This window comes from Strongylocentrotus purpuratus, unplaced genomic scaffold (genome assembly GCF_000002235.5).
Source record: "Strongylocentrotus purpuratus isolate Spur 01 unplaced genomic scaffold, Spur_5.0 spur5_scaffold_6, whole genome shotgun sequence".
NCBI classification, from domain to species: Eukaryota; Metazoa; Echinodermata; class Echinoidea; order Camarodonta; family Strongylocentrotidae; genus Strongylocentrotus; species Strongylocentrotus purpuratus.
In genome coordinates, this window is record NW_022145612.1 from 15,222,275 (window position 1) to 15,245,546 (window position 23,272).

The following is a 23,272-nucleotide window of genomic DNA, read 5'->3' on the forward strand; positions in this document are numbered from 1 at the left end:
TGATTGATCTAATAGTCATAAAGATTGATCTATATAAGTTTCTGAGAAAATATAATCTTTATCCGTTAGAATAAATCATATTATCACAATCATTTCTGTAAAGAGGTTTTACAAAAATTTCCAAGTTTATGGGTAACAGTGTAAATCCATGGATATCATCAAACATAATAATAATTATTATATTCGTGTAGAATGCTACGTGCACAAATTAACCGACGTCTGTGAAATGTTTGTGTAACCTGTGCACAATATTGATGGTGATAAGTGATAGTAGTAGTGGTGGAGATTATGAGGCGTAAACAGAAAGATGTTGTATTGCCCTTTGCGACCGACCCACAAATCTTAAAATTTACGGCCGGTTTTATTTATTTATTTTTAATTTTAACCGTTTTTTAGAGAAAAAAATGTTTAATGAAAAAAAAATATATGTATTTTGTTTGTTTAAATGGGATGTAAATGCATAAATGCGTAAAATCATCAAATTTTCCCCCAAATTCTCACTCGTCTTCTGCTCTAGTTTAAAAACCTGCTAGCGTATACAAGTAGACCCCGGCCTCGTGTACGTGTATATATACCATGCACCAGCTAGAAACCAGCGATATTTGGGCGACGTTTCCGGTTTTGACGTTTTGGGGTGACGGTTCCCGTTTTGAAGGGGGGGGGGGGGGGGGTGTTTTAAAAAAAATCAGACCGACCGACCTAAAGGGTAATACAACATCTCTTTTTTAGGCCTGATAGATGATAATATTGAAAGTGCATGATGATGAATACAATGACAAAGATATGATGACGGTGATGTTGGTGCATGTTGGTGGTGCATGATGCCTGGCATGATGGTGACTATGATGATGTTTATGATGGTGATGAAGACAATGACATTGATGTTGATGATAGTTAAGATCACATGTGGACGCCAATCATTATTATAATTCATGATAATTCAAGGAGAGAGAGAAAAAATGATATATTTTGTTTGTTATCAAAGATCTTAATCCCTCTTTTATTTGTACCCCTTTTTCTGTCGACTATACTTAAATTTGGGGCGTTTCATAGTATGATACTGTAGGATGATATGCACTGAGATTTACACAAAATTATAAAAAGTGAGATTAGAAGAAATTTGTAAAATAGTGTGTATGAAAGTTGTCAGGTATTGAGGAGCTGTCAACTTTGTCTTTTCTTAAAACAGAACACAGTAAACTTTAGTTTCTCTATAGTAAAGTTTTTCGAAAATGTCCATAGATTTATGCATGGTTCAACCAAAGGACAGGGTTTCTTAAGAATTTATAGCACATGTCTATTCAAATCAAACGCACATTCAAAACTAACCGTGAGGATTTTAGGATTGAAAGTGTGTTCCTCCTTTAATGTAAGTCTATTGTCACATAATAGTCGGACACCACAAGAGAATGTGACCTCTTTTTATTCCCTACTTAAGGGCGAGGTTCCATGAATGTCAGTCAGATCAAACCCTCTAATTTTTGCATCGTATTTTCCGATTCAGCTGGATATGTGTTGTTGGTTTACGAGTAGTGTTCCAGCTCAGTCGTCCTGGGCGGATTTCCTGAATGTATTACAACCACACATTAAAAAAAGGATCCCAACTAAATTGAGGTTGGTGAAGAGGAAGTTTAATTACTAAACAGTAACTATGATAGGTATTTGACGATCCTTTATAAATCAGTGGCAGAATACTTAAACGAGGAATGTCTTTTTCGAAAACCCGTCGAAAACAAAATTTGATTGGGTGCAAACAGTCTGTTCGGAACGTCGAGCCTCTCTCTCTCTCTCTCTCTCTCTCTCTCACTCTTCGCATTCATAACCTGGTTCATCTGTCCTTTTTTCAGGGTCCCACCTCGAATGAATAACTCTCTCCATTTCTCTATACCTCTACCTCTTATCATGATATCAAGTAGGAGAAAAAAATACTTCTCTAAAAAAAAAATACCTCTCTCTCACTCTCTTTTCTTTTATATCTCCTTTTCAAACCAAACAGTCCTTTTCAGGACAACTCGCACAGTGAAACCGAAAGCCCCATGAATGTTATACCTCAATCATTAAAGATCATTTTGTAGATATATTTGAAGTTTAGAAAACTTTAGACCTAAAATCAGTGGCGTGGCTACAGGAAAAAAGGAAGAACGCGCCCCTCTTCCATCGTGTCGTACACTAATTATTTTTATTTTAAAGGGAAAGAAAAGGTGAGAAAAGAGAGAAAAGGACAAGGAGAAGGGAAAACGGACGAAAAAAAGAAAACGCCTGGACCAATTCCCCCAACCTCCCCTAATCAGTAGCCTTGTAAAGACATGTGCCCCCCCCCCCCCATTTGTTTCAGAGTTCCTCAATGGGTGGACTCGATCACGCTACGCCAATGCCTGAACTACATGTGTTGGATGTTATACTTCGGGTGATTACCACAGTAATACTTTGATGAGTGTATTAATTTATGTATTGATATTTCAGCTTGAAGGGCCTTTATTAAAACAAATATTTACCCCACCCTCATCCAAATAAATGGATTTAAGTTTTAACCTGGGAGGAAAATTAAACGAACTCGGAGTTTACTTTTCTTCTAGCTAGCAGAAAAACAGTAATAGTGACAATAGTACAACTGTGGTATTTTTAAAGGGATATTTCTGGAACCATGTTGAAAAATATCCCTTAATGCATGGATAAGAAGAAGACATGAAATACTTAATCAAAGCGGAATGCTGTGAAGAAGAGCTTACATTAAGTGGCAATGACAAAAGTGCCCTTCTATTCCATGTTGTGGCCCGATAATTGTGTATATAGCAGGGGAGTAAAGCATCTTAATAGAACGGCAGGAGGGGTATACTTTGTGTTCAGGGTTGAAAAGACATTAGGTATTCTTTGCCAAGAGATAGTACAGAAAATGTTTAAATTATCATTTCTCTTTTCAACCTATCAGGACTGAGCACTTTTCTCATTCTTTAGAGAGGCATTTCTATTCAAAAGTCAAAGAAACATCAACATTCCTCTTGAGACTACCAATAATTTGATGTATTATGTTCATGTTGCCAAAAAGAACAACATTAATCACTGATTTAGTGAAAATACATTTTGTTACAATCTTTTTAGTATTCATAAAAAGTTTGATTTATAATCTTTTTCAAAATGATAAAAGTTCAATTCAATTTGCAATAACCGAAAGTAAAACAAATGATAATTGTATTTCTAAGGTTTTAATTTTACTCTTACGTCTTGGAAAGAAATTACATGTATTCAAATGTCAAGTCTGTTCCTGGAAGATCCTTGAATGAACGTGATGAATACATTTTGAAACTGAATAATAAGTAATATAATTCTAACCAAACAGGTGTGTCGCAACAGATGAGTTTTCTCATAAATCAAATGAGACTAGCTGAAATCGTCCTTGCCCCAGTTTTCATCCTACGACTACGATTGTAATTATTTTTGGAACGTCACGGGTCACTGGTCGCTCTTTACGACATGCTAATTATTTGGATCATCATACAAAAACGTCTTGAAAGAAATGCACTTCCACGCCGAGCACGAGCACACAATCTAATAAGCAGCATTTGCATATAATTATCGCAGGAAGTCCAGGATGGCTTCTTTAAAAAGGTGGTGGTATTTGGGAGTCTTCATCAGAATACCGCCAGTTCGTCCATCGAGCAACAGCTTGTTCAAAACCCAGTTGGTTTCAAGACAACAGCTTTTTCCACAGACCATTAAAACCAGGTTCACATTGACATCCAGCTTTGCAACTAAACTTTGCTCACATTAGAGACGGCTACATTCGGTCACCAGTGAGTTTGAACTCGGCGCCGATCTTGTTCATGCGGAAATTTCAAAGCGTTTATGCTAGAGAGGCAACCACATCATGAGTTTGTCATCGGTAAGTAAATGCTTCTTTATTCTGTCGCCCACTCCTTAAATAGACTTTGGTTATGAAGTCTTAAAGTTTCCCTTCCCTTATAGGAAACAATGATTCAATTCTCATCTTGATTGTCGTTGATTAGTAGTAAAGTCGGAGTCTTACACATCTTTAATACACTTGCCCGAGATATCATTGTCTAATGATTTGGCCACTATTGCCAAATGAAATTTGCATAACTAATTGCAAGGGTGGTGTAAAGGGCTATAGGTTTGGATATAAGTTTGTGCGCGTATATTCAATCTAATACCTGAAGAAATGAATAACCTGTAGTATTATTTTATCAACACTAATTCAACTCTAATGAAATTGCTACAATTCGATGCATTATCATGATAATATATATCCCAAATGGAATAGAGATAGAGGGGGAGAATTTTGAGCTCAATAACAAGAACGAGAGGAAGATAGTAAAGGAGAACATCTTATTCAGAAAAAATGATATGCTAAATTTACATTATGTTCCCTGCGTCCACAGCAGCCCCGTTTACCCGAAACGTAGTGTGCCATGGGATTTTGGCCATTTTTTCTGTATTCAAGTTTTGTTAGGTCTTGCCAAGTTCTTTGTATTACGTACTGTCACGTTTTGTTGCGTTCACCACGTTTTACTTCGGCCTACTAGGTTTCCCATCCGCACCGTGACTGCCGTGGCACAATTTTTGACAGTTTAAAAATCTGGCCCGGCATCCACGAATTCCACGGCATCCATGCCAATCACGGCCTGTCACGTTTGCCCATCCCGTCCACCCGCTTTGTCTCACGTCTATTCGGTTTTGTCCACGGTGGCCTGAAACGTGATTGCCGTGGCCGCTCGGAACATGATGTAAACCTAGCATCAGAAAAGGCAACACAAGTTGGAAGTGGTTTCTTTTTATGATTTATCATTGCATGAATAACACAAACAAACACAATTTATTCAATCAAATCAGAGAGTTGCCTCTCAAGTTAAAGCTTATCTGCCGTAGTTTACAGAAGGGATTAGACTGCCCTGCAAGGTCACTGGACAGGTGGTTATCTCATCAACTAAGCTCTCGGTTAACTTAAGAAAAAGAGGATCATGGGGGACCAATGGTCACCGATTAGGCATTGTTTGTTATATAGAGGGCGCAAGTAGCTACAAGTAGTGCAGTGGGCCTTTAAAAGAGAACCCCACCCCCATGAATAGAAATTGTGGAAAGACGATAGTGATTTGTACAATAATACAAATGACCTACAAAGTGGTGAATAACGTGAATGAAACTTGGTTGATTACAACGGTTTAAATAAATACGGAGGTCACATCCATAACGTTAACACTATATTTATGTATTAAAATATCGTATTTGCGCTCATTATTGGATCGTTTTGTTGTTCAACTAATTCATTCTAACACTTGGTTCTCAGTAAGGAATTGGAGCAGCTGCTTTTTTATTATATTAATAAACTAAAACAATTTATTCATTTAACATTTAGAGTTTGAGATTCTAAACATGACTTCAATTACTGTATACGATGATTGCATGGCCGTTCCGAAGAGGAATAACTGCAGACTGAAAATCAAATTTGTATATAAGTTTGTATAAAAAATAATTCACGAATTGAATTTACCACGACAGTAAAGTTTTAGACTCGTATTTATTCAAATTGGGTTATCTGCATCATGTGAAAGCCCTAAAAATGGTTTAGTGGTAAATGCATGAATCCACTAACATTAGGGACTTTTAGATTTGCGTGGACTGATACGTATGACGTCCATTTAAGTCAGTGAGATTAAAAGAGCTGCGACAATGAAAATCTCAGAATATGTAGTTGTGGTATATAATTTTCGAACGGGAATAATCGGTCGATTTTAGTCAAGAAACATTGTTTGATAGCTTAATTAATATCTTGACCTTGAGCGGGAGCTATACAACATAATGGCTCGAATTCACAAAGCAAGGTTTGAGCTCAGACCAAGGTTTGAGGCCAAACCTCCTTTTGTTTCGCCAAACCTCCTTTTGTTATTTACAAACCAGGTTTGTAAATAACAAAAGGAGGTTTGGCGAAACAAAAGGAGGTTTGAGCTCAAACCTTGGTCTGAGCTCAAACCTTGCTTTGTGAATTCGGGCCAAAGTGTTTATTATTTACAATTTCATAACTTAAGAGTCGATTTCGACCGCGACAACGATCAGTGAATATTGTAGGATCGCATATGCTTCCAATATGTGAATTTGAACCAAAGTCACGGCCCCATACCAAAACTTTGTATTACCTTTAATGTGATGGCTCGATTGTAAGCCTACTGTTTGTGAGCTAATACTAAAAATGATAAATTTATTAATTACATTGGCTAAGATATTGGTTGAGACGTAAATAATATATGTGCAAGTCAATCTTTTGGCCTTTGTGTCCCTATAACTACTAAGTTTCTAAATATTTTGGGCGGTAACGTATGGGACCATATAAGCAAGATTGATCTTGGAAAATCTGACAGTGTTACAAAAATATATGTGGAAATAAAAATGACGGCTGTGCAATTTGTTTAAAAGGCTGGCGTAACTGGGCAAAGGCATTCGATTATACAACACCCGTCAAAGAATCAACCTTGTCTTGCGATTGGTCCAAAGTTTTAGTCTCCTAGCAACCAACCTTGCAGGCGATCGACAAGCGTGTTACGCCCTCATAGTAATTTTATAGAAATGCACAATAAATATTCGACGTCTGCTGCGCTTTGGTGGTGCGATGTTACTTCCGTATGTACAACACGTTAGCTGATCACCCGTGCTGAACCAGCCGCATTTAAGCTGCGGTAAGGGAAATTTTATAATTTGTGCAGGGAGTTGGATCATTTTTTCTATTTTCCACTTGGAAATAATAGTTTTATGTATGAAATAAGTCTTATTGTCGCCTCAATTTTATTCATCAACAGCTAAAACCTGGATATCTGCAGCGGGGCACCGAAAAGAGAGTACGATTCGACTGCACTCCTCCGATCGTGCACCATATCGGCAACCAGCAGCAGCAGCAGCAGCAGCAAGGCTCTCGGGCGGACTGCCTTGCCCAGCCTCCTCCAGCTCCAGGCCTGCCTGCACCGGTTCGAGGTGGTACTGGCAATAACGTGGATATATTTCGCCAGATAAATGCTCTATTGGAAAACACGCTGGATTTACGTGGAGTAGGTTCGAATCAGGGGGCGGGACAGAATATCGGCGGGGACTTCTCGCGAAGACAGCAACTGGGGAACCCACCCCGTCCTGAAATCAGAGAAAATGAAGGTAAGTCGATTTCATCTCATTATGTTACAAACTTCATGATAACGCAAACGATAGTTGTCGGGACCAAAACCACGAATACTTCTCACCTTACATACTAGCTGCCATGTGATTGTGTGAATGCTTGTCTTGACCTTCAGAGAGACTCAATCCCGAGTCAATGAAATTAATTTTCTAGCTCCTTCATGCATGGTGTTGATACAGTCCATTACCCACCTACATTAAAGTCAAAGAGGAAGAAGAAGTCAAACAAGAATCACTCGACCAAAATAGAGCTTGATCAAATATTTCCCTCTGGACAGAAGCATAGCTGAAATTATGAAGGCAATATAGGAAGTGTTTTTCCATTTTCCCTTTTGTGGTAGATTTAAGCCAAGAGGGCATTTTTGTCTCCTGAAATTGTTTAAAATGAGTGATTTGTGCATGTGTCTGTACAGCATTCTAAAGGGAAGCTAAAAGTATATTCTGCTCTCACTTTGATTCATACAATAACAGAAATAAGAGAAAGAGGATGTGAGTAACAAAAGAAAAGAAGAAAAAAAAAAAAATTGGTGATGCAGATCTCAACAGGAAGTCTGTCTTCTCTCTATATTGTACCCAACTCAAAATGTATAACATTATAATGCAATATCCTTTGAAAATTCTACAGTAAGATAAATATAATTAAGGTTTGGAAAACCATCTGAATTATCAGAATTTTTGCATGTATTACCAATTTATCATCCCCTCCAAACTGTCAGTAAACACCCATGCATGGTAGAATTCCACACCTAATTGAGTGTAAACAGATATGTTACTGTGCAGTACACAAATTAGGCAAATCAGGAAACCTCATACCAAGGCTGCTTCAAATATATCTATTTCCTGAATGGCTTAAAGGGACAAATCAGCAGTATCCACATTTTAACTAAATAATGTCAACTAGCTGTCTGCAAGAAGGCAGTTAATACATAGATTGAAAACAGAAAATAGGCATGGCGCTTTGCACAAAACATGTTACTCTTGTTTATTGACGAAGAATGCACAAAAATAATAAAAACTTATAGATTAATCAGGTAATGAAATGTATTATCTCATCTACACAATATGGATCTAGTTTAATGAGCAATTAAACCAAAGAGAAATTGGTCAAATTATTTGGGTTGGAACTGTTTATATATACCTCCTTTCTTTGTCATTATGTGTTTGCATGCAATCATCATTAATCAAAATTGAAAATTACTGACCATAACATTTTATTTCTCTGACAATATAAATAAAAGTCATTTTGGTTTTGAACAACAATCTGTGCACTGCTTAAATTATGATGTAGAACCCCTTCATAAACTGCATTGTAGGTATATAATTTGAATCTAAAGAAATGTAGCAATGATTGAAGTTCAGACTAAATATGCCAATGTTATGTCTTCTTTTAGATATCTAATAAGGAAACAATTAGATCCATCTTGCACCTTGGATCCTCCACATTATTTATTGGATTGTTGCTCCTCCCCAAACATCAATAAGCCTTCAAATAAGCATCTTCTGCATATGTAAGAGGTAGCATCAGCCAAATTATAATACATGTAATCAATTGTAGTGGAGTTTCACCCGACCTCTTGCAACATTGGTTTAACATCACATGAGAACTTACTTTTTTACATTGTGGCATTGTTGTGGCTAAAATGCCTTCCACCATCACATGATTCAAGATAAGACGGGTACAATGACAAAACAAGGGTACCTGAGGTTAGCTAAAACTTCAACAAAAAATCTTTCTATCACAAAACAAGAGTTGTGTGGATTGTGTGTAATTAATAGGTATAGGGGGACTATTATCTGTGAATATACATTCTCTTAGAAAATTTTCTAGAATTTTCTAGATCAAAGCTGTGTTAATTTATGTGTGAGCTACAAAATAATGTAAAACCTGGTCTATTTGGTAACAGGCCTAATTAACTAAAGGAAAAAAAAAACTTTCTGCTGCATATTTCCTTGAGATGATGTGGAAGTGCGATAACAAATATCATCCCTCCTTGCACCTTTGTTTAAAAATGAGAGGTATTGTGAAATGAATATATACCCCTTCAGGCCATGTAGATAATATCATAGTTAATGATTGTCATGGAATTCTGAGAAAAACATATGTCAGTACCATATTTGGTGTCTGTAATTGAGAGGATATCACCACAGTTCAGCTTACAACCAAATGTAATTTCTATTTCAGAATTGCTCATTTATATCTAAAACAAAGGTGGAAGAGTTTTGGTTTTCATTTTTAAATTTTATCTTATATCCTTCTGTAAAAATCAATCCACAGTTTGTGGTGCATTCATCCAGACTTACCTCCCTGCCCAGACTTTCTCCTAAATTAACAATGTTTATTGCCGAAGCCCAAATGTATTTCTTTTTTGGGCTATTGTCAGTCTAGCATCGATCTCTTGTTGGTATGACTTGGGTATATTCTATTCACCTAATAATGATATCGATATAATCCTCATTTCAAATTTTTACAGTCAGACCTTGGATTATATTAGGACCAAGTCTTTTGTCAAGAATGATTCACCCAATTGTAAAAGGAGGAATATGCCTGTCAACAATAATAGATTTAGGCTATGAAAGTACTGAGATTTGTATCTTGGAATTGCAATACAGTTTGAAAGATATCTTTATGTCTGTAAATAAAGTACAGAAACAAGTCAATCTTAATTTACTTTGTCATTATTTACCACTTAATCGGGGGCAAATTGGCCCTAAAATTTGGACAGATTAATTACAATGCAAATGGCCCACTCTTTACCTTGATCAATCCAAGATTTAACTTGTGCCCCCTCCTCCATTATATCTTGAAGAAAATCCTTCATGTCTATCAATTAAAAATAGCATGCTAGATAATGATGTGCTTTAATTGGTATTGATCACCACTTCAGTCACATGCATCAGCCAATTATTCCAATGATTGAATGGATACATATTCATGAATAGAAGTTTTCTCATATACCTGCTTGAAAGCTCATTTTGTGAATTAGGGTAAAGAGAATCGGTTCTTGAATCAAACTTTGCCTCTGACAAAGCAGTCACATGACATTGGATCAGGTCCTTGGATTGTATCAGCATCTATCGCTTGCATCGTATGATATTTGTTGAACTCTAGTTACGTGTATCCATTGGAAGGTATCAAGTGTTGGATCCACAATTACACATGGCAGATTACATGTACATACTTATTAATACCCACATAACTGTAACCGCTCCCCCTCGTCAGGCCGAGGCTCTCGAAGTCGTCACATCTCGTTGAAGGAGACTGATTGAAAGACAGGCTGGAAATAAACTTGCCCTCTCTCTGTTCACACTCGCAAGACATGACTAAAAGTGACGTTTTGTGTATGTACAGTTTGTTTTTCATATTTCAACCCATACATAACAACAGATATTATTATTGTGATTAAGGTTTTGTATATCTAAGTTCAAAAGGCTAAAAACGTTGATTGACAAATATAGGCTTTGTATGCACAGTATTATAGATTGGCATCCATCATGATTCAATTTCTTTCTATGGTGCCCATAGTTGGCATTCACGACATAAAAGCTCAGAAAGCAGAACTGAAACTATTGTTAGATTTGAAAAGAGAATATACAATGGAATTAACTATGCTTGACTTGTGGGGTTCCAAGAAAAAAATGTAAACATTGCAATATGATAAATAAACTTGTTATTAAAATATTACCACCTCCAAAAAAAAAAGAGATAGAAAGCGTAGTGGTGTAGGAAGGGAAATTGTCTGAAAAATATTGAATAAATCAAAGAATAGTATCACTTATTATCATAAGAATTGCAAACTCTTTGCAAGGATAGCCTGAAGTAGAAACTCTGTTGCTGCACAGTAAATTTGCTTCCTTGCCTTTTCTTACTGCATGCATCATCTGTCGAGAGCCAAAAGAACGTGAAATCATATCCTTGAAGAGGGAACTAACACCTTTCTGGCTCTCAGCAGATGACCCTTGAGAACTGTTTACAATATCTTTTATTTTCATACAAATCTTTGTTCACAGCCCTAAATTTGTTTTGGGCATACCATATTTTCTTACCATATATTCGTGTTTGAATGACTTTGTGTGGTTACACTCGGCAACCTCACTTTACCTACCGTATGGTCAAGTGTGCTTTAAGTTGTATCAACAGTCATATTCTGTTTCAGTGCTGACTGATACGCCCCTTTCTTTTGTTAAAGTGATCGATCAGCTGTTGACTCTAAACATGAGGGTAGAAATGCATAGGTCTGGAATTATAGTTGTGCAAAAAACTGTGCTGAAATTTTGAGTAGCAGGAATGTGCATTTACCTGGGAAATTAATTTGTATTGCATTATGAGCAGACCCTATTATCATTTCAAATCGGTTTAACAAAGGTTTACACATTCAAATTACATGTACATGTGAAATGAACATAACAGTTGTTAACTTGCCAGGTGAATGACCTTAAATGTTTGCTAAAGAATAGAAATGTTATACATACATGTAAAGTGAATGAAGATAGGATATAAGACTTGGAAAGAGAAGGATCATTCCTTAAAAGGAGTTCAAAGTCGGGCTCACATAATTATGTCTGATTAATTAATACAGTATCCATTCCTTTATCATTATTCATAAGCATACATGCTGTACCTCATATGATAAAGACTTAGATTATTTTACCATATGACAAGATGAAGAAGATGTTTGATTGCCAAGCAGAACTTCCTTTTTGCAGTGTGACTCAAAACTATTTGTATCGAGTCACATTCAAAACCATTGATATTAGCATATCTCCCAAAATAATAATAAACTTTAGGTTACTATCAGTGAAGAAAAATTCTGCCATTAAATACAAGTTGTTCAATTTTGGAATGATATGGGTAGGGTAGAATCCTTTTAGTCAGATTTTCTGAGTATGTTTGCTATTGAAGGTAGAAATTATAAAGGATTTTATAAAAAAAGATGAAAGCCACCATGAAATTTAAGACTTGAGGCTTATTAAACAGTACATTTTGTTGTGGAGGTCCAATGTTGTATTTAAGGAAAAGAAGGAAAATCTTCAGCAGTAATATACTAGTAGCCCATATTGTTTAGTTTTAAAGCTGCTGATAGTGCCTCTCTGTACAAAAGATTTCTTCTTCCAACAATACACGTACAGGTTTGTCTGTGAGTTTTGTGATACAACCTTCTTTTATGATGTAAAGTCAAAAGACCAGGGAAGTTTATGACTTCCAGGTCAACATTGCAAACTATTTAAAATTATTGCATTGTCTGGTCCAAAGTTTGAAGGCAAACCGTAAAGACAGTATCGTTTATTTGCAAACCCTTCTTTCTTTTATGAACTGAGTTCTCTAAAATGTAAATTGTGATTGTTTGTGGACCAATTTTTTTATTTTTGATGCATCATTTAGATTGATTTATTTGTGATATTTAATCATAAACTAACATAAAGTAACTTGTTTATAACCCATTGTCTATGGGAGCCAGTTTGTCCTATGGGAGCCAGTTTGTCCTATGGGAATGAGAGAATTCAGTAATGCCATTCGGTAATTCCTGTAAATAAAGAAAAGGGAAAAGGAAAAATTTAATGGAATTCCCTAAATCACAGGTAGAGCTTAAATTTGGAACAGTATCTACCACATCCCTTTTGCCATTCAATTGGATTTGTTCTGCTTTGGGGTTGGTAATGATGATAAGAGAGTACCTTGAAGTAAGTTCTTGGAAACTCAGATCTGAAATTTGTGTCATTAATCACTTTTGTGTATACATATTGCAATATGCATGGAAAGGTTTCACTAGAATCGAGACCCTTGGCAAAAGTGATTGTCAAAATTTGATTGAGATTTACCATAATTGCATTTTACTTAAGATATACATGTACATGTATATCGAACAATAAGTACTGTATTCTTTTATAATTTAAAGTGTATCCTGTGCCTTTATGTACACGTAGCTATTTAATTTGTAAACAAACCTTGTCCCCAATAAGAGTACCGGTATTGTAAACATAGAGCTACAATAAAGCAGAATGCTTAAATTGTGCAAGAACCGGTTTAGAAATATATTCAAATTGATTGATGTTTCTTTTCTTGGGACCTAGTGAAGTATTTCCATTAACATGTTATTAATGAATCAACTACAATACTTGAAATCCAGTCTGCATACAATTATTTGTTGCTATATCAGACAAGACTCTGGCAAGCTTTCAGGTTGTCAAGAAAATCCAATGTTTAAAAAGTTTGCATACAATTTGAATATGTTAGTAAACCGGTCTATTCAGATTAAAATCAAGTCACTTGTTAGAATATTCATGCCTCAATTATAAGAACCCATGTTCACCATATTTGCTTTATCAATTGTATAGAGGATAAAAAACATGAGCAAATTTATTGAATTCATAAAAAAGAGGAATGTCTTCCTCCATTGCAGTGAAGATAATGTACTATTTTTGTGATGGATGGTCTTTAAATATACTATATTGAGTTGTTTATAGCACGGGTGGCCAACCTTTTAAAGCTCGCGGGCCACATCTAACGATTGTCATAACTTGGCGGGCCGTAGGCCAGGTGGGGGGGGGGGGTTATATTGAGACATACGGGGTGTGCCGCTCTAATGGGTAACCTTTTTTACAAAAAGAATCCCTAAACTTGGGTCCCATTTTTAACAGAAATATCCTAAATATGGGTCCGTGTTTTCAAAAAATTTATTTAAAAAAAATTCAGGGTTTTAGCCATGCAAACACCTGAAATTTTTATAAAATGGGCTTTACTTTCAACAAAAATCTGCCAAAACAACCCTTAAAAATGGGTAGAGGTTACGAGGCTTCAGCGGCACACCCCGTCAAAACCAAATCTGAAATCCCCCCCCAAAAAAACACACACACACACTCATGTACACACCTGCAATTTTGCAAACAACAAAATCAGTCGAACAAAATCAGGCTTACTTTTTTAGTGTGATTTCTGGCTGACAAAATATGAGGCAAAGTTGTCTACCTTTCTCTTCTATGAAGAAATACTTCAGAGATCTATCCGATTTAAAGTTTCTGTCTTCATCAGAAACTTTCCTTTTCTTCGCACGTCTCGAAATCGATGCCATGTTGGTTATTATTTCAAACAAAATCAATGCTACAGCAGAAAGAATATAAGGGGACTATCCACGATTAAGCTTAATGAAAAAATTAAACGGCGGGAGAAAAGGGTTGTAAGTTTTAAGACAAGTATGGCATTTCAAACATATTTCTTTATTCACGATCAATTGGGCAAAACGAATTTCCATTTTCGGTTTAACTTAATAAAATTTGGAGTGGATTTAAAAAAATTATTATTATTGTTATTATTTGTATATTTACAAAGGTTACTGCATGTGGAAATAACAAACTGAAATTAACACGGCGAGTGATGTTAATGTCGTTAATGTAAATGTAATGAGAGGGAATTTGAGGAGTTTTGTATAAGCCACGTAACGAATCAATATGTTGTGAATGATGAAAACAAATTATGGAAATAGAGATAGCTGTGTGTAAATGTTTTACTCTATTTCATCGCTGTTATGCGGGCCGCATTTCATTCATTAACTATTTTTATAATCACTTTTTCAATGCTTCGCGGGCATGTGGCCCGCGGGCTGCAGGTTGGCCACCCGTGGTTTATAGTATATATTGTTTCATAATCTTTGAATTAGAAGACAATAGATCAGTTTACTAACATATTCAAATTCTCGCTACCCCAAATAGCGATTCTGCCGAGATCCGGGGAAAATCCTGAAAAAGCGCATTGCATTATGGGATAGCTTTTCGACATTACAGCTTCCTGTGCAGGCGTTCGTGATCACAACCCTCTCTTTCACGGTAGAGTTTAACGGCCTTTTGTGCTAAAGTCACTAATTCTGCCCGAAGCTTTCCATTGCATATTATAATCTGTACAAATTACACTGATTGGCATCGATTTTAGCGTGCGTGAAAACTCTGCACAGCGAACACAGGCGCTAGCGCCAGCGGGATGGGACTCTATACCGGAAGTTGTAGTGACGACCCGAGAGAGTGAAAATTACCTCGTCTCGCGAATTTCGAGATTTTCGTACCTATTTAGGGTAGCGAGAATTGTATGCATACTGTATAAAGAAAGGTTGTTCTTGACAATATGTTAGCTAGACCAAATTTTGTTTGACATAGCAACAACTAATGTATGCAGACTAGAAAGAAACATTCATAATTTGAATATGTAAGTAAATTGATTGAAGATATAAAGATCTACAAGAATTTAGAAATGGAGGTGCTTGAATGCATAGGGTTGGTTGGTGTTTTTGATTTTAGTGTAGAGTAATCAAATGCTAGTTTGTCATTTTAAATACAATGTAAATTGAGTGTACTATATATATTTCACCTTATCTTTTTATCTGCTTTAGTACCTCACATCGATGCCAACCTATTAGCAGCTGCTAGAGCCCAGATCCAGTCCTCCTCATCCACCATGGATACAAAGATGTCACCCCCACCCCCAATCAGCACCAACTCATCGCTTCCCCCACCCCAGGGCAATGGAGGTACAAACGGTACAGACTTTATATCTTTCCTTCCCAATGTCCCTGGCTCCCCCGTCTCCCAGAGCACCTGGAGCTCTCATCCAGTCTGCACCAACCCCAAAGATGCCATCACGCTCTCCAACATTGACCGCTACCTGAACGGAGGAGGGGCATTCCCTGTTGAAACAGTGGGTCACATTGCATCCATGCTTGAGTGCTCTCCGGCCCCCAGCGACCAGTATCCATCCTCCCTGTGCAGCGTCAGTAGCCCTAGCTCAGACTCCTCTGTCCTGTGGGACTACGTATTCTCCCCTATCAACCAGACCATGGGGGCAGGCAATAGGGACCAGAAGTGCCCCAGCCCCAGTGATTCGGACAGCAGCGGAGTAAGCTCAGCAGGATCCATGAATGATGCTTTGGCTGAGAGCCTCTCGGAAATGATGGTAAAAATAATGGTGGCTAGCGATGGTCAAAATTTTAGATTTCTTCATTCGTAGATCACTGTATATGAAATGTATTACTCTGCTACTCCGTGGAGATAATAAGTAAAATGAAAAAAAAAAAAACAACTTAACACTTACTGCTATACCTCAATGATTTAGTCCCATAAATTTTAGCTAACGATGACTTTTAGGTCTACTCTGCAGAGATTGGCAACTGTTATCAGTCTGGAAGATATCGACATCACTGTCTTCTGTTTTGAATCTCCGCAGGGCAACCTGAATCTCACAGGAGACCCTGCATTCCGACATCCCAACCAACAGATGGGACTAAACATGGCCATGCCTAACATATCACCTGCGATGCTCCTGCAGGGTGGGCTTCAAGGCTACCAGGGAGGTCTCCCAGGTGGCCTTAATCCCAACATGCCTTTCCCCCAGGCAGCTCAATCCATGCTGGACCCAAACATGTACAGGGCCACTCCACCTCCTCCACCTCTGGACTTCAATGATCCCAACGTCCAAGCCTTGACCAGACAGCTCCTCATGGACCCCAAGCTGAACAGCCTAGAGAAGCTCTTTAATGCTCTTCCTACTGATCCCAGTAACATTGAAAAGCTGGCTAGACTCAACAGACAGGCAGCTTGTAAGCAAAAGTTTAAATTAATTGTAGATGTTCTGCTAATCAAATATTGATCTGTAAAAGTTTGAATATATATATGAGAATGGGGAAAACTTTAAAGAAAATTGTTCTTCTGGCTCTAAATTTTGAGATGAGGTCAGGTATTTACATGGAAAATGTTTATTTCTACCAAAATGTTATGTTAGTCAAGATGTTGTATATTATAGTCTACAAGTGTTAGAACAATATCTTAGGCTTGTACTTGAGTATACTGTTTTTAGTAATCCTTTCCAACATTCATAATTTTGTATTTGCTCTAATAAGTGTAACTTATTATGGAATTTCTCAGTTTGAAATACCTCCAGAAGGAAGCTGTAATGAGTATAGATTTGAGTTGTAATTTCTATGAGCTGCTTATGTTTATCCTTGTACTTGAGGAGGTTATGATACAATTTATCCACTTTTCTTTTACATTGTAGCTATTTGTCAGCCAACCTGCACATGGAGTGGTCAGCTGCCTCCTAAAGTGTACCGTAACCCCACATACTCCGGAAAGGTCTTCCTAGGTGGGGTACCCTGGGACATTACTGAGGGTGAGTAAGATTTTTTTAAAAGTCTATATTTTTTGTTTGTTGGTGATACTTAACACGATGGCAAAACATTTAGAGAAATCAACTCAAAAGCAGTTTCAATATATTATTGTATGTCCCTTAGAAATCACATTTGGATTGCATTATATGTCCATCGAATGTTTACATATTTTAACTAGCCACTTCTGAGATAGCACTTGTACAAATGACCCCCAAATATCCACAGATATTTTAAACATGGAATGTCCCGCTTTGTGCATTTTTAGAAAAATCACTGCCAAATTGATGGAGGTGCTTCATGAATTCATACCTTTTGTTTGACCTCTTGAAGAGAAAAATACTACCTCCTGTGTATCACAAAATGCACTGCCGATGCATAAATGAATAATGGTTGCATAACCTTCGTGAACATGTATCCAGCAGTCGGCTCAATGGGTTTTGCATTTATGTACAAATGATCTTTATCTGCTCATGTTCAGATAGTATCTCTAAAGTGACTCATAGGTGAGGGACAAGGCTGTAGAAATAGGCCATTTTTTAATGTAACAAATGCTTATAATGCCTGCATACAAATTATTTCATTCACCTGTTACCATTAATTGCATTTCAATAGTCAGAATGTAACTTGCATATATTACATGTTAGGTAGGGCATGCCGTAATGTTTGTACTGCCTAGCAGTATGAATTTAAAATACATTTATTTGCAACAGGCATATGCATAAATTTGGTAACATTAAGAAATTGGCCTATTGCTTTAGATTGATTTTATATTTATGTAGAACCATTTTTATGAAGTTTTCATCGAGACAACAGGATCAATATAGACTTGTTTAGATTGTGATGATGATGGTGTAACAATAGTTGGATTGCCAACATTTTTTTGGTCAAAAAATTACATTTTGTGTTGAAATGTATGCCTTGTGATAAGCTTTACTTTATACCTGAAATGGGATATCAATCTAGAATAAAAGCATGGATTATTGCAGATGCTGGGCACTTTTCTGAAAGATTAATCTCAGAATGGGCAATTTTTTAAAGTGAACACTATATTCTATGGGATAAACCATGAAAAAAGAGCAATATACAAGTATTTTTGTATTATTCAACTGTATAGATCCACAATGTAAAATGATCACAATGTCCTTGACTGTAACCAAAATATGTTTACTCACTGCAATACAGTGGTTATTTCTGACCTCGTTTCTGAAATTCTGTGAATTTACTTATAGAGGCATGAATGCATGAATGCATGCATGATATACTATGTACCATACGCCATATGTATAAGGGAAAAAACATAAATCATATGCATTTCACACTAGCAATATTGTATGTCTTCGATATAATTTATTCACCACTTGTTTGTATGGTATCTTGTACCATATGGCTGGTTTAGACTCTAGAATTTTCTTTTAACATGTAGGAGTGCTATTTGTATAAATTCTGTGAAATATATTGGCATTCAATACAGCAATGTGTCCTGTAGTATTGACTAATCACCCATTTGGATTATTCATATATATATATATATATATATATATATATATATATATATATATATGTATATCTCTCTTGTTATGCCATTTTAGTGATACAGGTCATTAGATGCAATACTTTGCCAACTTGAGTTACATGTTTTGTGTAATATGAACTTGGAATGAGTACCACACCTGTGAAAATGCAATCCAAATACGCTATATACAATAACTGGAGTATATTATTAATGAGTGTATATTTAGCACAACTTTATATTGTTCAAATATATTAATGGATTTTATCTTGCAACAGCACCACTGCGTTAAAGTATCGAGGAAGGATTATTTGTATGGGGTTTTATATCCTGCATCAAAAATTTGTTTGCTTTTGATTGGTTGAGAGCTCATCACATGACCAGAAATATTTGAACTATTTTTAGAAAGTACTATATGAGAGTACTATTTGGGAGTACTATTTGGAAGTACTATTTGTGAAATGTGATTTTTTTTTTTGTTGAATTTTTTTCTTCTTCAAGGCTTAATTTAATGAAAACAATATTTTAAATCTTTATTTTTTTTGTTCTAATTTTTTTTTTCTTCCCCCAATTTTTTTTAAAATATTTTTTTAAAAAATAAAATAATTTTTTGATGCAGGATATAAAACAAATATACCATGCCTTCTATTCGAGGTACTGGTTAAAACTATGGGCCTCGGTGACTCCAAAAGTACTATTGGAGTCACCTCTTGCGCATGGTTTTAACCAGAACCTCTCAAGACAGTGTATATTTGTGTAATATATGTGGGAAGAGAATGTCAACTAAGTTATATTTTCAACAAGTAATGAACGGGCAAAATTATAAAACTAGATGATGCGAGCAGAGCTCTCTTGAATTTGTTTGCTTTTATATCATGCCTACCATTGTGATAGTGTTATCTTTGATGCAGTGAAAGTTATGATAACAATGATATTTATTACTCCTAGAAACAAGATTTCATAAAAGAAACACACAGTCAAAACAATTGATGATGAGTCATACTGAAACGTAACAAGTAAAGAAATGTAAAGGGATGAGTTTGAAATTTCGGTATGAAAAGCAAGAATGTTTTGATCCTCCGAAAGTTTTATTACCGGTAACTAAAGGAATAAGCCTGTACAGATTCATCTTTTTCTGTGATAAGGGGCATGCTTCAGATTGTTCTCAGATATTAAAAAAAAAGTAATTTTATTCATTTTGAAGGTAGAAAAAAACTATAGAATTATAAATTGTGTAAACTTCTCTTCCTGATCACTGGTTTGATACAAACCAGTCTAATATCGAATTTAATCTGATATTTATGTAGTGATGATAATGATGATTCACGGCAGTTATATAGCACCATTATTTTCTATTTTTTTAAAGTTCATTTATTGTCCAACAAGACGGCATGTTTCTTAAAGTCGCTTTGTAAAAGTCTTGGGAGCCCAACAAATTTGATGGCAAAATAATTTTGCATCATAATGTGAAAGAGGATGTCATTTCAGACACACTTCAGCAAAGATTTCCCCCCACCCCCACTTTCAACAAAAAAACGTGTTTGAAGACAAATATTGATGCAAGAATACAAAATATAGGTTTTCTGTGTATAACAGAAAACCCAAATTGTGAAAGAGGATGTCATTTTTTAAAGAATACATAATTTGGGTTTTCTGTTATACACAGAATTGTTTTGGCAAATTTGGGGCTCCCAACACTTTAGAGGGACTTTAATATAAATAAGGAGATCACACTCCAGTTCAAATGGGGATGACATGTAGTTATATTCTTATGTAATGTATTTCACTCTGTTATACAGGAGCTTGTATACTGCAGTGTTAAGTGCATATGTGCCTGCATCATTATGATTGTGGATTTGTGAATCTGTAGCACAATGTATCATCTTGATTACTTAAGTTGCGAAGGGCCTTCACTTCTATGTGAAACCATACATGAAGCTCCTTGGTATTTAGATTTTGATTAATGGAAACACATTTTGAAAAACAAAGTTATTTCACATCTTACCCTGATACAGGCTGTCGTTTAGTATTTTTTGCAAAACAACCGTTAGAAATGTAGAATTCACTCCTTTAGGTGAAAATATTATGTTCAGTTCAGTTCAGTTTCAGTTTATTTTCATATTTCACACATGTTGTATAATACATCATTACATTTAGCATGTTACATTTTGTACTCATTTTAGAATGCGTTTATACAAACAAAAATGAATAATACATAAGACTAAGTTGAATAAGGGAAAAAATATGATGGAGCCTAAAGAGAAAGCAATGCTTGTAGACCTCTATGACAGGAATGGTAATATATATTTTCCCACCCTGAGCAGTTTTATTTGGTTAAGTCACTTTTATGCAGACTTTTATTGGATTGATTTACTATATTCACTGTTTAGATTCCATAGTCCAAAAATTATTTAGTATGTCGTAATATCCGTTTTTCTGCTGACTGTTGAATAGAGGTATGCTAGGATTTATTATATACTGTCACCACATAAAAAATACTTTATTGTACTTACAGTAAGGATATAAACTTAGCTTTGAAAGATATAGTAGCAACCTGTCGAAAGAGTAATTTATTTCTAATTCATAAAGCAGTGTATTTCCTTTTTTTTTCTTCATATTTCTTCCCTTTTTTTTCTTCACATGTCTTCATTTATCATTGAAACCACAAATTCAATGATATTTCTTTTTTTGTAGATAACTTGCAGCCCTTGCAAGGTCTAAGATAAAGTGTTTAATTTTGCTCTCTGGTTGATAGAGAAAAATTGAACTATATTGATGGAGAGCCATGATGGCTTTTAATCTGATTTCTGTTAATGCCCTTCTGCCTCTGAGGAGACAATAATTATCAATGTTTGTTTGTGTTCATAGGAGAGTTTTATTGACTTTGAGTTAATTTGAATTACCCCATTTCTGTCATGAAAAATGTTTTGATGATATCTTTGTCTAATTTTCTTGATCCCCATGTAGCTGGGCTGCAAGCTTCCTTCAAACCTTTTGGTCTGATCAGAGTAGAGTGGCCAGGAAAGGATGGCAAACATCCAAGATATCCCCCTAAAGGTAAGTCAATCTCTCAAGTTGTATGTTGAGAGCCAGAAAGGCATTAACTCTATGCACAAATCGTCCTTGTTTTCACGAAGTGACGGTAGTAAGGAAAATCGTAACGCAAAGTGAATGCAATTTTTTTTCACTACCGTCACTTCGTGAAAACAGCGACGAAATGTACGAGTTAATTCCCTTCTGGCCCTTGACAGATGATATATGCTGATATCTCTGTGAAACTCATACTGGCTTTGGTTGAGCACATGAATTAAGAATATATGAATATGGATATCATGAAATGTATTTTGATATGTTTACTACAATTTTGATTGAAGAAGACAAAGACACTATGCTCTGATTGCTATAAATACACAAGGATAAAGTAATCAAAATGGCTCAGCAGTATTTAAAGGGAAATGAATGTATGAATAAAGACAAAATATTGCTGATTATTTATTTATAAGGGTAAATATAATTGATACATATTCCTTTCTTGTATACCAATTGGTGTAAGAGTGGCATATTTATAAAAAAAAGTACTGAATTTTAGAGCCTATAGTATGGCAGCTAGTCAGTTTATTTGATCTCCCTCCTTAGAGAGGGAAGGTCAGAGATTTATTACTCAAGCTGTGGGAGAAAAAGTGATATTGTGGTCAGTGAGTTTGGACATTGCCACCAACAAATTTATGTGTTTAAATTCCGAGTGCAGTTCTTTCCTCATGGAGCCCAATGTGGTTTTCCTCACTTTCAAAAATTGTGGTCAAGTGTTGAGAAGATCAAGAAACTTTTGGGAAATAAGTGTCCATATTTGGATGCTTTTATTTTACTTTCTTTGCACAATAGTGTATGATAACACAAGTGTGTTGAAGCCATTTGTTTACCTTTTACTGGAGCATAATGCAAAGATTTTCAAAGGTTTAATATACACCAGGAGTTTATTGCATATTTTTTGTATATCTATGCTTTATTCTTACAGTTGCCCATGTCTATTAAAGTTTTATGTGAATTCATGAAGAGAAACAAAATTCTTGGTGCACTAGTAAGGCAAAAATGATGAGGATCTATAATTAACTGCAACCACTTATCTTTGGTGGTTTAGTCCTTCAGAAATTCCCATGAATTTTATTTGTTTCTAATAATAGGCATACAAATGTTGTATGGTTTCATCTAACCATAGAAACTGTCTTGAAATTGGTGCTATTGTAAGAGATTTTAGTTTAGTTAACAAGAGTTGAAAACCTAAATGAAAGTATAACAGCTCTTAATAAATCGCAAGTGTTTTAAATATGCACTTGTCACATCATTTTACGAAATCATTAAATTCAAATCTTAGTTCTATTCGCTTTGTGAACTATTGAAGAATTGTTAAAATTACTTCAGAAAAATAAAATCTTTAAAGTTTGTT

At 35.7% G+C, this 23,272-nt stretch overlaps 1 protein-coding gene across 1 annotated transcript in view; it reads left to right on the forward strand.

Moving 5' to 3' along the window:
* The first annotated feature begins 3,591 nt into the window (after nucleotides 1–3,591).
* The window catches only part of LOC756234 (cytoplasmic polyadenylation element-binding protein 1), a 36,718-nt gene continuing 17,037 nt past the window's right edge, over nucleotides 3,592–23,272 (forward strand). The window contains exons 1-6 of the mRNA XM_031000284.1: nucleotides 3,592–3,880; nucleotides 6,807–7,152; nucleotides 15,549–16,108; nucleotides 16,379–16,751; nucleotides 17,207–17,320; nucleotides 21,796–21,885. Coding sequence (XP_030856144.1) covers nucleotides 3,866–3,880; nucleotides 6,807–7,152; nucleotides 15,549–16,108; nucleotides 16,379–16,751; nucleotides 17,207–17,320; nucleotides 21,796–21,885 — 1,498 coding nt within the window. The 5' untranslated portion in view covers nucleotides 3,592–3,865. The remainder of the gene's footprint in view (nucleotides 3,881–6,806; nucleotides 7,153–15,548; nucleotides 16,109–16,378; nucleotides 16,752–17,206; nucleotides 17,321–21,795; nucleotides 21,886–23,272) is intronic.